This window comes from Larimichthys crocea, unplaced genomic scaffold (assembly GCF_000972845.2).
Source record: "Larimichthys crocea isolate SSNF unplaced genomic scaffold, L_crocea_2.0 scaffold319, whole genome shotgun sequence".
Taxonomy (NCBI): domain Eukaryota; kingdom Metazoa; phylum Chordata; class Actinopteri; family Sciaenidae; genus Larimichthys; species Larimichthys crocea.
This window is the reverse complement of record NW_020854203.1, coordinates 566173-584917: the sequence shown is the minus strand read 5'-3', so window position 1 is coordinate 584917 and position 18745 is coordinate 566173. Positions and strand designations below refer to the sequence as shown.

The window sequence follows — 18745 nt, the reverse complement described above, 5'->3', positions numbered from 1 at the left end:
CACAGCCTCTGAGACCACATCAGAGGTGATTTATAAAGATTGCTATGTAGTGAACTACTAACTGTTGTTAGCTTGTTTAGCCATGTAGTTAGCAGAACTGGCTCAGCCCCAGGATGCCAGGAGCCAAACCCAACAAGAGAACTACCTCTTAAGTTACTGGTATACCCTGCCAGTCTGGCCATCGCTGGTTTCCACTGACACTGTGACACAACCCTCTAGTTAGTTCACCCCCATGGCTATGCATGGTGTTATGCACACTCAGTACTATTTGCAACTGTAAAAGCCAGTCAGTATCCCTGACAAGTGTAAATATGAGGAATAACTCTGCCTTCTGTTTAATGGGAACCAAAGTTACAATTGAAATGAACCAAACTGTGATGAAACTGCTTTTTCCAGGATCCAGACTGAACTTTCAGTCTCAGGTTATGTGTGTTGTCTTCTCTTTCTGTTGTGTAGTGTTCCATCTTTAAGTGAACACTTAAGTTTAAGTGATATTCTCTGAGCCTTCGAGGATAATTGTATGACCATTCCTTTTTAAGAAATGTTTATGAAAGAGCTGCAAGGCCTTTACAATCCGCAACGTATACGTCTTAGGTTGACTGGTCATTTACTAACAAGTATTTTGCTGCATATTCTCGTCTCTTTGATTTCTTTGGATGAGGTCTGCTGTTTCTGAAAGAGGGACAATGAGGGATAAAGCTTGAAAACAAAGCGTGCTTATTCAGTGAACTGAATGTCGTCTCTGCAGCCTTTCCCTCAAGCTGTTTCCTTCCATCTTAGTCTTCAGTCTTCTTCTCCTGTATGACTGGACTTTGTGTGCTCTTTATCAAACTGTATGAAACAATCTCTGAACGGGGAAACACAAATTCACAAAGTTATATTTCAAATCTAGATTGAATAGTGTGAGTGCTATGGGAACAAGCCTTTACAAAATGTTGTGCTTTTACTCTCCACATTTCAGGATCATGTGTTCGGTCGTGTGTGTATATCTGTCTGCAGCTAGTCTCACACACTACTGGACCTGTCAGACTAATCAGAGTTAATGCTCTGGTACCTTCCATGGTTGATTCACAATTTAAAAAAAAAAAAAAAAAAAAAAAAAAAAAAAAAAATATATAGATATATATATAGATAGATATATATATATTACTGACTGCTCTGTTTTTCATACCTCCTTTGATTGCTGACTCCTCACTCTTCTTAAACATGGACATATTAAAACTGGATAACAGAACCAAAGATTGTGCGTATTCAGATCAATGAGAACTGTTCACCTGGCACAAAAAAAGTATTCTAGCTTCTGGCCCTGCTGAACACTGTGATGATCTCCATGGATCAAAAAATCACAACAGAAACAGAAATAATTGCCCTTGTTTGCTGTTTGAGGTGTCAACATTATGTCAGAACCTTCATTAGTACTGTTGGTAACACCTGCGTTGACTCTCATGTCAAAGTGGCTGCAAGGAAAAATTGGAAGCAAAGCTGAGCATCATCATCATGTCCAGCTCTTACTTTACATGGTGATGGTAAATGGACTGTACTTATATAGCTCCTTTCTAGTCTTCTGACCACTCAAAGCTCTTTTGCACTACACATCTCATTCACCCATTCACACACATTCATACACTGATGGCATTAGCTGCCATGCAAGGTACCAACTGCTCATCAGTTTGAGGATCTAACCATTCATACACATTTACACACCGATGGCACAGCCTTCAGGAGCAATTTGGGGTTCAATATCTTGCCCAAGGAGAGTTCAACACGCAGACTGAAGGAGCCTGGGATCGAACCGCGAATCCTCTGATTAGTGGACGATCCACTCTACCTCCGAAACACAGCCACCCCATACATACATCTATGCTCTTAACCTGTTGTTGGCATTTCCTATAGGTTCACCTATCCTGATGCAGGCCACACTTTGGGACAGAAAAAGTTTGGTAACCCTAACCCACAAAAAAATCTAATTGGGCCCCCTCTGTGCAGCTGTTGTCACCACATCTCTAGGATCAAAAGCTTCACAGAACTCTAATCAAAGGCTTGCAACTGTTTTGTGTCTTTTAGTTCAATACTAGTACTAGCACAATATTTACTGCTGGTGATTTGTACATGCATGCCAGTCTGCATACAGTCTGCAGTGCAGTTCACTATTTGATGCAAGATTAAAAGCCACCATAAAAATGTGCTAAAGGCCATTTTTATTTAGCTTTTACTGCCCAAAACACATACAAATAAAGAGATAATTAATTTCATTATTATATTTGAAATATATCTACTCAATGATGATGGTTTAAAAATGTTATATTGGTGTTTACCTATTTTTTGGGGCCCCTGTCAGTTGTGGGCCCTTGGAATTGTCCTAACTTTTCCCTCCTGTACGGCGCCACTGACTGGGGCATCTGCAGATTCAGTCCATGCCCGGTATGTTATGATTTACTAAAGTCAGACATACGAGGTGAATAAATCCCCTTCTTTGTTATGTTCACTGCCATCTTGACAGTAAGGGAAGAAGTCTGCACGCTTCTTTTACTAACTTGTAGATTTGCTACATTTTACAATAACCCGACTTATAAGCTAAGTCACTTGCACAGGAAAAGATGATCACAAATATTTCCCTTTTGACTTGCATGAAAAAGCTTCTCTATTAATCCTGTTAAATCATTCACATAGATATTTACTCAGGTCACTTCACCCAGATCACAACAAAACAAACATATTTTCCCCACTCACCCTCAATGGTGGATAGATTTGTTTAGTTTCTTTGTTTCGTAGGTCTACAGGTTTTCATTTGGACTACAAATCACTCCCTGGAAACCATCCTGATTTTTCCACTAAGCAGGAAGATTGTTTCTGTCTCACTTCAGTGCTTTGTATATGCATTTGTATCAGGGTGGCAGCAGAAGACTCTGCAAGTAAAACTGTAACTAACTGGATGGGGATTTGTGTGTGTGTGTGTGTGTGTGTGTGTGTGAAATAAGCATTTATATAACTAAAGTTTCCACAGCCCAGAGCACAATGTGAAGTGAAAATAGAAATAGAAGGAGTGTAATGAGATTAGATGTGTGTGACTCTCTCTCTCTCTGTGTGAGTTTGTTTTGTGCACGTGTGCATGTTGTGTACGGTGATAAACTGCTGCTGAACAAATTCATCTAACATTCAGATGATGGCAGCAGTGTTCTGTATCATATCAACAGGGAACATCAGTACAGGCCGAAGTGTTTCATTTCAAATCAATCATGTGTGTGTGTGTGATCTGAATTATTGTAAAACAATACAAAGAAGAAAACACACACACACACATATTAGACTGTGAAGATATGTAAATTAGATTTATTTGGAATTTTTTTCAGTATTTCAGTATTAAGTAATTAAGTTTCAATAGTGAACCAGTTTACCACAGACAGTGGAAAATATATTAATTATAAAATATTTTAATTATTATCTCACATAGAAGTAGCAAGATATACATTCCAAATAAGATCCTGCATATAAAAAGTACTTAAAGCACTCATTAATGTACCCACTGACCCCTTTGACAGTGATATTTCATATATTATATTGTTGGATTAGGAAGCCATTGAAGGTGGTTGGTTTGAGCTACTTTTATATTCTGTTGGTCTGGTTGTTTCATCTATGACAACACGTTGTTGTTTATGTTGTTGTGTATGTAAAATTTTAGTTTTATGTATACTATGTGGCCAAAAGTATGTGGACACCCATCTTCAACTCTGAGAATAAAAGTATACGAAAGTATGTTTTTTATGGTTTGGGCCGTGCCTTTAGTTTTGAATCTTCATGATCTAGCATACAAGGATATTTCAGACAAACAGTGTGCTACAGACTTTGTGACAACAGTTTGGTGAAGACCCTCTCCTGCTTCAACAAATGCCCTCGTGCACAAAACCAGGCCCATAAAGAAATGGTTTGCCCAGTTTGGTGCCAGAAACACATTTGGGATGAATGGAACACTAATAATGAGTCAGACATCATCACCACAACATATTACACAAAACTGTGGAAAGTCTGAGTTGAGGTTTGGGTTTGGTGTCCGCACACTTCTTCGTGTAGATGTACTTACATCACATAGTGGTGGTTGCAGTTGTGACCCTGATAAGGATAAAGTGGTTACAGAAAATAAATGGATGTAGTGTATACGTAGTATAAGTATACAGCAGCATTAAACATGACACAAGAGTTCATGTACAGATTTGGGGTACTTGTACTTTACTGTACTCTAGTACAGTACTCATAAAACGCATTGCTGAGTATTGTTCTGGAAAAGTGGGAAACACGGGAAAGTGGTCAGGTTCCCTGAATGAACCTGATGTTTTACATCAATCTATTTTTTTTGTGTGTGTCAGTTTAACACTGACACACACACCGACTATTTTCTTGTATTATTCGGCAATAAATTGTGTTAGAGGTATGTGAGAGAGCAAAGAGAAAGAGAGCGAGCAAACAGGCAGTCATAAGACAAGTGGAGAAAATAAGTTGCACAACTTGAATCAAGATAAATTTGTATCTGATTTATATCTGAGTGCCCCTTCTTATTTGACGAGGACAGTGCTGAATGGAAGCTCCTGTTCTCTCGCTTAACACAGTTTCACCCTTGACGAATTCCGAGAGGGGGCAAAGGGAATTCAGCTGGAGGTGAGCGAACACACGAGGCTCCTCGTCACATGCCTCCAATTTACACACAATTTAGCACACAATGTGAAGTTAAACGAGGCGAGCGCTGTTTTCTCGTATGTGTGGTGAATGACCACAGACTGCCACCCAAGAACGTGTTCAAGGTAGGAGAAGCTGAAACACTCGCAGTCAGGAGTTAGCAACATATGTTCCTCTATGAGCTGACACAAGCTCCATCACACCGGACGTAAGCACATAAAGATGTAATGGGCTGCGAGTAATCATAGTTTTCACTGTTGATTGGGTTTCCATTGAATTGATTGAGTTAGTGTATGAAATATCCACATGAGTTACCAGAGATGACAGGTGACATCCTAAATTTGCTGGTTTTGTCAGACGAATGTACTTTATGATGATCTAAAACAGAACAGCATCAAATTCATCAGCAGCCTATCATGTTCTGTGTGTGCAAGGGGAGGTCTATTCAGAAAGCTGTCTGCCCATTAGCAGCCAAGTGTTCAGGTCTGCAGGTATGTAGTCAAAGGGGTGTCCAGACCTTCTCATCCCTACATCTCACAACGACTTGTAGCCTTTCATGTAGCAGGATATTAAAAATCTCTGTATACCAAAGGGTAACAACTGATGGATACGGGTCAGGGTTACCTACGATTAACCCAAACCTAACCCAGAGTGGCTAGAAGGATTTTTTCAAAGACAGTTATCATGTGATGCAGGGAGATCTGAGTCCTGAGAGAAGGAAAACACCAAGGACTACCTTTGAAATAAGTGTCCAAAATTTGGAAATCAGTTTACACTTCCAGAAATAATGAAAATACGTCCTCCCACGACAGAGAAAAGGACCCTGGACCAACTGCTGTCCATACTGGACAATGCCCACCGCCCTCTGCACAACACCTTCATCAGGCAGAGGAGTGTGTTCAGCAGCAGACTGCTGTCTCAATCCTGCTCCACAAACAGACTCAAGAACTCTTTCGTCCCCCTGGCCATCAGACTGTACAACTGCTATCTATCTATCTATCTATCTATCTATCTATCTATCTATCTATCTATCTATCTATCTATCTATCTATCTATCTATCTATCTATACTGCACCTTATACACAAAGGGGAAAGGGACTGATTGAATTTGTTTAAGTTCATGTTTGACATTTGTAATTGATTAATGACTGAATTCATGAATAAATTGTCAAAACTAAAATTGTGCAGGAAGTACTACACAATTAAATTCACCTGAAATACAAAATAAAACAGGCAGGGTGTGATCAATCAGCAGATCAGAAGATCAGACATGTCTGGAATTCAAATGAACCTTAAAAAGTTATTTTTAGAAAAAGTGTTCATTGAAAGGTCCAGGTGCAGAGACATCACCTCTTCATTTTAATATGTGGACGTCACGTCTCCATGAGAAAAGATGGTTCTGAAAGAGCAGGACACTTAAAATCGGTTTGTTATTGGACGCTAACCTGAGAATAAAAGGAGGATTAACCCCTCAGTGTGTGTGTGCGTGTGTGTGTGTGTGTGTGTGTGTGTGTGTGTATGTGTGTGTGTGTGTGTGTGAGGGTCCATCCAGCTGTGAGGACAGATCCGCCCATTCATCGAAAGCGCACGGGGGTCTCGCAGCCTCTGATTTTAGATTGACCGGCCTGTCGTCCAATGAAAGCGCGTCAGAGCGTGACTCACCGCCTTCCGTTTCCAATGGAAGCGCGTCGGAGAGGCGGGACGCAGGAAGCACACTTGGTTGAATGACCACCGAGGCAGCAATCAGCGGTAAATATGTTATGATGCCACGCTCCAAACAGACACCGAGCGGAATGTCCGAGGCTGCGGGAGCGCACTTTGGCACCGGGTAGACACTTTGTGAAATGCTGCCGCCATACGGTGGCGGATTCGCCGTGCGCGGAGTGTGGCTGCAAATCAAACCAGGAGTCGCTCTCTGGGGGATTTGAGCAGTGATGGACAGCTGTTGGACATCGATTCGGCGCATAGGTTAGTCTTAAATTGAGTGTGCGGCATCACAGGCTTACACCATGGACCAAGGAGCTGTTTTCTGTGGCTGTCAGAGCAGGAGCAGAAGAAGGAGCGGCTGAGTTTTCTCTTCTGGCTCCGAACAGCGCAAGTGTGCGAGGATCGTGATGATGCGTTTTGGCCAAACGTGAAGCTCCCACCGCCTTCCAGGATGCGATGTGTGCTCAGTACAGGTGCATCAAGACTTGACGGGACCAGATAGAAGCCGCCAACATGGGAATCACCTTTTTATCCCGCCTCCGAATCATCTGCACACAAACCCGTTTTTTTCACGCATCTAGAAAACATGTCCGCACATCAAACAGGTTCACGGCGTAATTGATGGTGTTGCGCTATGATCTCTGGGGATTATCTTGAGTTGTGTAATGGTTTATTCATCTACAGCGCGCTGTGGTGCGTCCTCTCCATGGATGGCAGTTAATTGGGCCCAATGATGTAGAGCCAAATCCACCTGGATTTAATGTTCCCTCCTCTCGTGGCTCCCCGGTGACTTTTGCGCATGTTCAATTGTTTTTATTCCCAGATCTTCTAACCACTCCCGGTTCGTGCTCTGAGTAAGCCCCCCTGGGCTTTTAAAGATTCTTGGGATGAATATTTGGATCTAAATGTGGGAGATTAACCCGCTGACTTTTAAAGCAACTATGGGACATTCAGCGCATAGCAGGCATTTAATGAATAGTCTCCTGATATTAAATTTCGTCTGATCAAAACTTTTCCCGCAGTGTTTGTTTGTTTAGGCACACTTCTGCTTTCCACTATGTCTAGATCAAACAGTGTCAGCCCACCCGGAGTCGGTGCGCCCGGGTTGAGGGGAGGGACCGAGCTCAGATCAGCTTGGGGCGAGTCTGAGTCCGTAGCCAACGGTTGCCCATACTCAGCCAGATCTCCGCGCAAGAAGCTCACCAGGACGAACAGTCGGTGGAGGGAAGAGGATGATCTGGAACACCGACAGCCCGGGAGAGCCTCCACGACCGTCAGCAGGGTCAGCTTCAGGTCAAGGTCGGCTTGGCAGGACCATGGCGAGGAGAGCAGAGACAACAAGCGCGCGTCTCAGAAACGTCCAGACGGCGAGGTGAGACCCAAATCTGTGGAGCTGGGTCTGGAGGAGCGGAGAGCCAAACCGAGGGCCGACGAGGAGGAGGTCATGCCCGAAGTTAACTTTTCTTTAGTGGCGTGCTGCACCGGCGTCATGCACATTTTCAAATCCAAGAAATTTCAGTCGGAAAAGTTGGAGCGGCTCTACCAGCGCTACTTTTTCCGTCTCAACCAGAGCAGTTTGACTATGCTCATGGCGGTGTTGGTGCTGGTCTTCACGGTCATGCTGGGCTTCCACTGCTCCGGTGGGACAGCAAAGCCGAGCGTAACTTACGTGGTGGTATTTTCTCTGGCCATCTTCCTCATACTCATACTCATGGTGGTCTGCAACAGGAACGGCTTTCACCAGGACCATATGTGGATTGTGTGCTATGTGGTCATCCTGGTAGTGCTGGTGATCCAGGTGATCGGAGTGCTTCTCGTGCAGCCCAGAAGTGCCTCAGAGGGGATCTGGTGGACCGTGTTCTTCATCCATGTCATCTACACTCTGCTGCCCGTCAGGATGCGCGCCGCGGTCATCACTGGAGTTATTCTTTCCGCCATCCACGTGGCTGTTTCTTGGATGTTAAACGGCATGGACAGCTTTCTGTGGAAACAGGTATGTAGACTGATGTGCTTTGCTCAGAAACTTTTAGAATAATGTGCACAGAGAGCCGGGATTCCACGCATACACTGTGCGCAATAACGCACAGCAGAACATTTCTATAAAAGCTTCTTGCGCTGTCAAATAAGATTACAAGCAGTATGTTAATAAGTAGCCTGCACTCTATTAGTGTAGTGTTGTGGCTGCTAAAAGTTCCTCTCAGTGGTGGCATGCGGACTCTGTAAGGGGCTGAGAAAACTAAAAAAAGGGGGCACCACCACCTCATGGAAGATAAATTCTTCACACACCCACTTGTGTGCACAAGAAGGCGCAAAACATTGAATGCGGCTGAGGTGAGACTGTCCTAAATCATATTAAAAATAAGACAAAGATGTGTTTGTTGTAGAGAAGATTTGTTTCCAGCGTGTCCATTCAAAACAAGTTTAAACACAAGTTTGTGCCATCAGACTTGGTCCTGATCTATATCTTTTGAGGGGCAGGAGGTCCAAAGTTTCATTTCTAGCTAAAGATTATTGCACTAACTAAGTCATCTTTTAGATCATCCGGAGGTGAGGTGCACTTTAGCTGATCAGAGAGGCATTTTGGGATAATTACAGAAGCAAATGAGTAGTATTGAGGGGCATTTGGGGGTAAAAAAAAAAAAAAAAGATGCTTGGAAGCAACTCTTGAGTTTTTCTTTTGCAAAAGTGGCATTAAAGGGAGCTTTTTTCAGTCCAGTAACTTCTCCTGCAGCTGCAGGCTGTTTCTTCAACAAACCCATTAAATGACTGGGCTGACAAATTAAGCTTGTGATTGGAAGACAAAGACTTTGCTGTGAGATATAGCTGCCGGTTGCCACGGAAACTATATCAGCTGCCTTGTTGCTCCTCAGGCGTGAAGACAACTATAGGTTTCAGCACATTTCCATCTATATTAACTGCAGTCAGATCTTTCCCTTTTGCTTCACGATGCACCGTGACACAGCAGCGGTCAAACATATGGAGCTCTCAAGTTCATTAGGGGTGAACAGTAATTGCTGCAGTACACAGAGGCTTTTCTGTCAGGATGGATTACGTGACTGCTCTTTGTGTATTATAGTATTTCCGTCACTGATGCTTCCATGTAATAACCATTTTGAGAACTCATTAGAAAGCAGAGGATGTTTATCTGACATTTGGGGTTTCATGTTTAAGCAACACCTAATATAAATCCTCCTCTCAGCCTCTTAATGTTGACCCTAAAGCATATTTCTAAACACATATATGGATCATATTTAGGACTAATTAAGTGAAGAGAAAACTGCAGGATAGATACCTGAAATCCAAGCTGTTGTAAAGAAGAAAACTGGGTTTGCTCTTTGCTTTGGAAAGACTGATTTTGGGTTGTTCGTTTGACTTTGTGTGGACTTACAATGAGCTTACAGTCGATCATTTCATGAGATATTGTTTTAATGTGCTGCTGAGCTTTTGTGTTCCTCATAAAATCCCAAAGCCTTGGGTCGTGTTTTTGCAACAGCAGCATTACTTTCAATTTCAAAACATTTCTCTAATGCTGGTGGACTGTGTCTGTAATGAAGGCGCTTGCACAAATGGCTTTAATTTCCCACCATTAGTTAAAGGCACACTTAATTGCATCGTCAACCGAGTTGTGAGACTCTGTATTAACCCCAAACTGTGCTCTCTGCTGTGTGTTTCCGTGCATGTGTGTTGTTGTAAGTCATAGCTCTGTTGCTCCTCACTTCCACCTCATTGTTTTGGCTGTTCACTCAATGAAACAGTTCTATCAGGCCTTTTGCATTTTCTCTAACAACAAGGCTCTTCTGAAGTGCTTTTGTAAAGAATGGATATGGAGACAGTTCGCTTTTGTTAATGTCTTTTGCATCTATGGACCTCCCTGAAAGGAGATAGTATAACACAAAAGCCTTTTATCCTTGAATTTTTGAACACACAATCTGGCCAAAAGTATCCATGTGTACAGACTTTTGTTTTTGTTTTGTTGTGCTTTTGGTCTGGGCTGTTTGGGATTGGGCCCTTTTGTTCAAATGAAGTTCAGTGAACTTCCAACTATGTGGTGAGGCCCCAACAGTTCATAAAAGAAATGGTTTATCCGGTTTAGTGTAGTTCCATCCAACACCTTTTGGGATGAATTACCCTTATCAGCCAACATTAGTGGTTGTATCTCTCCACTGAGGTTTCATTGTTCACCGGAAGCTTTCAGAAACTTTGTTTCACTTGGGGTTGAGAAGGCAATGACTACGACTGCCCCCAGCCGCAGAAAGAATGAAGGTTTCTTCCAACTGATGGCCCGATTGATGTGTAGCCCCAGAGGGAACCCGGGGCTGCTGCAAGGTGCGTTCAAACTGTCGATGATCAGTGTCCAGCAATTCACGTTAGTTCTTGCAGCAAGCTTTGTTCTTCGTCCATGCAGGAGCCGAGTTGTCACATTTTTTTGTTTTGGTTATGAGGCCAAAGATTTTTTTTTCAAAGTGGGACAAACAAACTGCAGTTTGTCGACATTATTGTGTTGAATTATATTACTTGTTAAATATATGCATCTAGCTCATTTATGATCACTGTATCAACCAAAACTTTGAGGAAGTACAAAGCTTCTTGTCTTTATTTTGTACCTGTATTGCTGTAGCATTCCTTGTCCTTCATCGAGAGTTTATTGGAGACTGGAGTAATGCTCTTATTACTGAATGGGAGTAAATCCCTGCTGCCACGTTCCAAGATTTTGTGGAAAGCCTTCCCATAAGAGTGGAGGCTGTCTTAGCAGCATAATCACGATTATATGGATGTAGTGTTCAGGTCTCTATATACCTTTGTATAAATAAATTGTGGGTACTATATTTACTTTTGAAGCCTTAAATAAGCTTGTACATGAGCTACCTAAGAAAAGAAATCACAAGTTATAAACAGAAAATATCCCACACTGCATCTGGGTGATCAGTAGTGTGACTTTAGAAGGAGAACATTAAGCATTTAAAAACCCAATGAAAGCGTGTCAACAGCTACTTGTTCAGTCATCATAAACGTGCAAAGAATGTGTTCAACACAGGAAAGGATGTAGGATTGAACTTTTTTTCATCCTTTGTTTCTTTTGGAAGTCTAATGTTTGGTTATATAAGCAAAAAAGCAGGCTGATGGTTTAGTTTTTTAGTGTGAATGGCATGTGACTTTGCATCTATTTGTGTTTTCTGTGAAAGCCACATTCTCATTTGATGTGTTGATGTGAGCGTGTGGGAACGAGCTGCTGTATTTGTTGTTCTTTTCCTCACCATGCTGTTGTTTTTAGCATATCTGTTCTCTACTGTTTGCATAGGACCCGACTCCTCTCTCAGATAAACCACTGCTGTTTACGTGAGATAACCATGAAAATGCCTTTTCTTGTGCTAGGGCTCCAAGGAATATGCTGAGTTTCCCAAAGTCTTGGGAAATGCAATGCCAGTCAACCTTACAACCTTTCCTAAATGTTCCATTTCATTAGCCTGAACAGTTGTACTGGACATCACATCCATGCAAAACTAAAATGGGGTTTCACTTTCATTTTTAACATTGATACAGGTGTTTATTTTTGTGTTTGGGCCGTTACAGGGACAACTCTTTTAACTCTGTTAATTGAACTAGTAAAAGTTTGTCCAAATGTCTTTTCACTTGTGGACCCACAGCCTGTCCTGTCACCATTAGAGTAGTAGACATATGTCTCACATCCTGTTATACTGTAGATCACCATGGAGGACTCTTTTTGACAACACGAGGAAGGCTTTCAGCCGCAGTGTCCTCATCTTTGCTCAGATCCCCAGAGATGACAATGTCCAAGTGACACAAAACCCCCACGAAATACACTGCAGTCATATCAGCCTCAATGTAAGATGTGTCATAAAGTGTTTTTTCAAACCTTAATTCCCATGTTTTTTCCTTCTCGTATCATCAGTGACCCTGTATCCATCAATCCCATCATGTCACACATTTAGTTCCTTAAACAGATTCCTTTAGGTGGTGTTGACATAAAAGTTAGTCTGGTGTACAGTTGGTGTGGTTTGTTTGGTCAAGAGAAAACAATGCTAGTCAAACTCTGGTTGCACCAGATAACAGCCCAGGTGGACTGAAATGTTAGTAGCTGCCTATCTGACTGGTATATTTGCCTAACTTAGCTGTGGTTTGTTACAGGTGAGACTGAAATCTGAACCGGGAACAACCTTGCAGCATCGTTGGTTTTATGATGATAGAGAGACATATGTTGACAGGACAGAACTCTTATGTGGCTCTCTTTGACCTTTGGAACCTTTCCAGGAACACAGGAAGAGCTTGGGACCTAGCAAGCATGGATATGAGGATTGAGAGGTCAAAAGGTCCAAAGTTGACTGCCTGGTAAATTTGTTTGGACTAGACTTCTAGGTTATATATGCCTTTCAGAGTGAACATAGTCATTCATAACTAAAACAGCCTTTTCTCCAAGCTGTAGCCCAATTTTAGCCAAAACAATAAGGTAGCTTTTGACCTGCAAATCATCAAACCAGTCTCACTGACAACCTAACCTGTATTTCTACAGGTAACTTAACTATCAAGGTGGTGCTGGACTGCAGCAACTTCTGTACAGCAGCAACCTGGATGGTTAAATGTTAGGAATTGGTATGTAGTAGAAGTAGTAGTAGAAATAGTAGTAGAAGTAGTAGTAGTAGTAGAAAATAATATAGATAGTACTGCAAGTCATGATTCATAAGAATCAGTCTTACCTGTACTCCTTAGGCCCATGGTGGAGTAGTCCTGGAGGTATGGCAGATTGCTGCCGATGACCTTGGGAATGAATGCTGGAGAGGGCTGTTTTCTGCCCTTGTCTTTGGCAGTGGCAGCAATGCACCAGATGGTGATGGAGAAGATGAGGATGGAGGTGTAGAAGTGCACCATCCTTGTCTTTGGCAGCTGCCATACATAATACATCTGTTGTTGGACTTGTCATGGTGAGTTCCTGGGTGATGATGGTGCTCAGGAAGCGAAAGGACTCCACAGTGGAGCACAGTGACAGCATCGTCTCCAGACCTGTTGGCTCAGTCACATAGTTACACCAGCTACTGTTTGTATCAAAACAGATTCCTCCACCTTTTGTTTTGCTGGAAAGTTCTGTGTCGCGATCCACTCTGAAGAGGGGCCTGCCAGCTGCAGCATGGAGTCTGGTATTGATCCACACAGCCATATCTTCATGACATGAAGCATAAAACAGAAGATGAAGAAATGTTTCTGTTTTTCCCCACCAGTAGCTGAAGTTCATCTAGTTTGTTGCTCAGTGAACGTATGTTGGAGAGAAATACTCTTGGTGGTGGTGTGCAAAATCTATTTCCCTTTCCTTCGGCTTTTCCCTGAACTTATAAAGATGAAAAATGGAAGCCAATGTGGAAGTGACAAAAACTGCAGTTTCTGAAACGTCCCCTTGAGGCTGGCTCCAGAACGAGTACAAAAAACTGTTTTGGTCTCTTTAGCTAATTTCCCCGTTCATGACAGCTGAGGAACAGAGTCTACCACCTACAGAGGTAGGTGTGCCAAGATGGTGACAGCCAGAGCCACCACACTCTGAGCTTCAAGATGGCTCTTCAGAAACCTGTGGGTGACGTCACAGAAACTATGTCCATGTTTTATACAGTCTATAGTGAAAACACAGAGACAGCATTATTCACAAGTCCAAAGTTCAGTTGTAGATGTGGATGTGTTATGCTAGCAGCAGCCAATGTAGCTGGAGCTACAGTGGTCTGGTAAACTTACACGCCCAGACTTCAACTTTCATTTTTAAACGTGGTCTTTAACACCAACCAGTGCTGACTAGAGTGACATCACACAATTTATTTGATTTCTAAAAATGCTTCATACCACATTTCCCACATGTACAGTCGGTACTCCCCAAGGCCTATAAGCATAGTTTGAGTTCCCTTCGTATTTCTTTCCTCTACCTAAGTAGTGTGAAATGAGTTAAATGAGTAAAATAGTTACCAGGTGAAATAACAAAAAGTGAAACTATTTGTATAGAAAAACCCCCCACTATAGATCCTATCTACAGTATTTTGCCAGCAACATCAACCACAGAAGAAAGTTATGAGTAGCAACACAATGACTTTTTTTTTTTTTTACAACAATGATGTCCTCTCAGATGTCTCACTCTTACTCATAATCTTAACAGTTGCTGAAAGGGTGGAAATGCAAACACGTATTGAAGGAACTTTAAACCCACGAGTTACTTCCTGAGTTTATTTCCTGGGACTGTTTGGTTGAAAAGCCCTGCATCCATTCTTCTCTGCCCCCTCTGGCATGTAAGTGGACCAGTCTCTAGTTGGCAGGATTCCAGAGGTAACAGGGTTTTCTGCCTGTCTTAATTGAGTTGCCTAGTGCCTGTAATGTGTGGAAATTCAAAACAGATGTCCACATCATATCTCCTTCCTTTACCTGCCTTCTTAAACCCGTCCCTCCTGGTCCTGATCTGCTACTAGACATGTTTTAATTTCCCTGTGAGACTCAGCCCCTGTGGACAGACGTTTAACCACTTTGCTCCCCTGCAGGACAAGCTTTACATGTGTACTAGAACGATGAGATAAAAGCGCCCCTCGGGAAAGTGGTCTAAATCTGAATCTAAACATCAGATTTCACATAGCTCAGTTTATATTTTATCCCCGTCCCCTGTGACAGAGTGCATATATATAGTTTCAGCCACTGTTTGCTTTGCTTTGTTTAATTGTATTTAGAACATGAGCACCCGGAGGCTGCAGTGCGACAGAGGAAGATGCTGTTTTGGATGGCATATTTGAACCAATCATGGATTCAGGGCAAGCCATGAGTACCTTTCAGAAACCACTGCTGACGCATTCCCCTGTGGGTCCAGAAAACTGTGCTCAGTTCTCCTGTAACTTAGCAACAGATTCAATTTCACAAACACCATCCAACCCCTCTCATTGCTTCCCTGGGAGCACCTGTGTGTGTGTATTTTTTACCTCCAGCCATGGATTGCCTGCACATCATTTTGTGTAGGCTACTGTTTCACACTGAGACAGATAACTTCTGGAAGATGCTTGTATCAGTGTGTTGTTTTTCTGTTCACACTGTGAACTGGTTCAATAGAAACAGAGTTGCACCTGAAAATATATTTAAAAAATTTACTATTTTTATATATATCCTTTGCCCTGTTGTTCACTGTTTTATACCTAATACTTTGCCAGAAGACGTTAATAAATGCTGTTGCGAATGGTAGTTTGTGAGTGCAGCTCCATGTGCCTGCACACTATGACTGGCAGAGGGCACGCTAGGACGCCCTGCTGCTGACTGTCATTTATTTCTTGACATGTTTTATTTAAGCATTGTACAGTGATTGTAAGGATATTTAAAGAAATCATTTTAACATGTCCAACACCGTGCTCTGCACTCCCACTATGTAACTTTTTTCTTTTTAACCTGCTACAGACTCTGTCTTTGTAGCACGTGCTTGCGTGCCAGCTTCACTGTGTGCATATTGAGTTTTGCCAAGTGATAATGCAGTTTGTACTGCAGGATTTGGAAGTGTAGGCTATATTAACTGCTACTCAGCTAATTAACTGCATTATTATGGTTACACGTTGATTTGATTTATTTTAATATGAAATGTAAACACCCACGAGGTTGCTTTGCAGCATCGCATTTTTAAACAGACTGTACTTTTTACACAGTCACTGACATTGAAGAAAGTAGTTCGGAGCCGAGTGCAAAAGATATTCTTGAGTTTATACAGGGAGAACCTACACTGACTTTGAAATGGAACCTTTTATACCTAAAATCACAAAATTTTCAATCAGTTAACAAATCCTACATCCTATGTCCTGTGACCTGGTAGAAATCGAAGAATAGAATATCTTGAAAGCATAGACTGTATAATGTGGACATCATGTCCATCATGTCACCAATAGGTTTCTGAAGAGCCATTGTGAAGCTCAGAACGTGTTGGCTTTGGCTGTCGCCATTCTGGCACTCACAGTTAATCTAAAAATGGTCAAAGACATGAATCATTGGTGGAATGAAGTCTGAGTGATTAAACAAGGCACAAGGCTGCATTTCTGCATTGGCTCATTTCACAGCCATGGTTGCTGTTTGATTTGAAGTTGATGGGCCAAATGATGGGATATGCTAACAATTTTGAGTAATGTGGCTCTGAAGAACTTCCACACCTTATCCATCCCCACATTATCACCATCCTGTGCTGGGAAACTGTTTCAGCAGTTTCTATTGTTGCTGCGGTGGTGTCCATTGTTCTCCTAGGAGAAGATGTCCTACATTGCTGTGGTTGGCCACATCTGCTTGTGCCAAGCAGCTCTGAACAAACAAATGCAATTGTCACTGGTGCGTAACTGTCCATGCTGATGGCACTGATTTGAAAAGGATGTCAGGCTTCTTGGTATGTAGACTCGGTGCTCCAATGTACAGCTTATGAAGATGCAGGGGTATTTGACATTGACCACTCAGTTGATTGCATACTGGGGAGGACCTCGAGCTTCAGGAGCTTCATGACCAGAACTTTCTGAAACACAAACGCGATAAACTCAAGAGTTAAAATCATTTTTAAATTCTTAATGTACTTCTTAATTTAAATCCTTAATTCCCTAATTGAAAGCTCATTCTGTTAAAATTCTGCCCACACAAAACATGCAGCTTTCCATTTCAATCATACATTTGTTAAATACATTCTTGATCAATTTCAAAGCTTTTGTCCGGTCTTCTATTGTTGTGTATGCTGAGGAGCTGTTTGGACCTCCTGGATATATTCTGCTGCTTGCTGATAGAAAACATCTGCGGCGGCTTCACTGATGAGTTTTGCCCAGTTAGCACTCGGCTGCATGGTTTTCATTCTGCAAGATGGAAACAATGTAAAATAACACACACATGTAACATCTTTAGGGACCAAACACACAGCCAGGTACAGTCAGCAACAGCAGTGAGCAAGCCCACTCATGCTGTGGTCACAAGCTATGACTATGGCGACTGTCAGAGGTCGACCCTACTGGTTACTGAAGTGAATTCACAACACGGAAGACTCTTCTACACCATCGACACATCTATCAGGCTTAGTTCTTCTGCTTCAGCTAATCACGACATTTTTATTAGCCATGTCTCTGACAGTTTGAAACAAGAAATTAAACCTGCAGCTCGTTACTGATCAAACTCCATTAACTGAGAAAGATTGAGATGCGGTTTGCAGAAAGCTTCGGAAAAACAACTTGTTGCATGTTTCAATAAAGAGAAAATGTCCTCTCCCTGTGATGTGTCCATGTTACTGTAATTCTGAACAGATTCTCTGACAGTGAAATATAAAACTAGGATAGTTTCCACATCGTTGTGTTTCCACTGTGGTGAGCTGAGCAACACTTTGCTATTGGGCTTCATTGCTTAATTCAGCTCATCTGACATTCATTAACTGTAATTTGTTTGTTTGCTGTGGAAGAATTCATGGTGATATTATTTGCAGGGGAAATTATAAATGATTATGACACACATCTCTAATATGGAATAATTTGTCCACTGAGACTATTCCTTTGAGAGCTTGTATTATAATTAGGCGATGCTGCTTTTTGCTGACCTGCACAGTTTTAGGATTATTATCGCTGCTATGCTTTCATGTTATGGGCGGTAAATAATAATCATGTTAGTCTTAATTATTCTGAGTGAAAACAGGCTGATATTTGGACTGAGTTGTCATTTCGTTACCTCATTATTCACTCTGACAATAGCTTCTTCTGTTTGGTGTTAGAGTGTCTGTTAGCAGTGGCTATCGGAGCAGTTAGCCCGCCGTTTATTATGTCTATCGAAGTAAGCGTGCAATTTTCTTTTCAGCTTGTACTGGGAGCTGCTCAGGCCTGCTAGATTTATAGTCTTTACTGTGACCTACTGTTCATCGCCAGCACTTAACATGCCACTGTGTCCTCAGGAGGAGGATGATCATGATCCTCAAGTGGACCTGTGAGTATGTTATTCTGGACACTGGGAGCCATGAGCCAATTCAGAAATGCGGACAGCCAGAAAAATCTGATTGTTTTGAATTTCATCCTGAAACAACACACCTCCATCAACGAATCCCTGCTTAAGCTTTTGTTTGAATCCATTCAGGTACTGAGTGCAAAACTATTAATGGCTTTAAAGACCCTTGAGACTGCTTAAAAGTGTGAATCCTTGTTCTCACATGTACTATTCTCTACCAACGAATGCTCGTAAAAGACATCGAGTTCTTGGAGAGAGATCAGGGAGGCAGCCAGGAGGAGGGAGGGCTATATACAGCTGATCACTGTAGGGGGGTTTTGGATTTGGGGGAGCTAGTTGTAGGTACAACGTACAGGTAGGTACAGGAGATAAATGAACAGTTACACACCTTTACTGGTATGTGTTGAATTAT

At 42.1% G+C, this 18745-nt stretch overlaps 1 protein-coding gene across 1 annotated transcript in view; it reads left to right on the top strand.

Annotated features, from left to right (window-relative positions):
• The first annotated feature begins 6134 nt into the window (after nucleotides 1-6134).
• adcy5 (adenylate cyclase 5) overlaps nucleotides 6135-18745 on the top strand; it is a 101945-nt gene continuing 89334 nt past the window's right edge. The window contains exon 1 of the mRNA XM_019252954.2: nucleotides 6135-8368. Coding sequence (XP_019108499.1) covers nucleotides 7433-8368 — 936 coding nt within the window. The 5' untranslated portion in view covers nucleotides 6135-7432. The remainder of the gene's footprint in view (nucleotides 8369-18745) is intronic.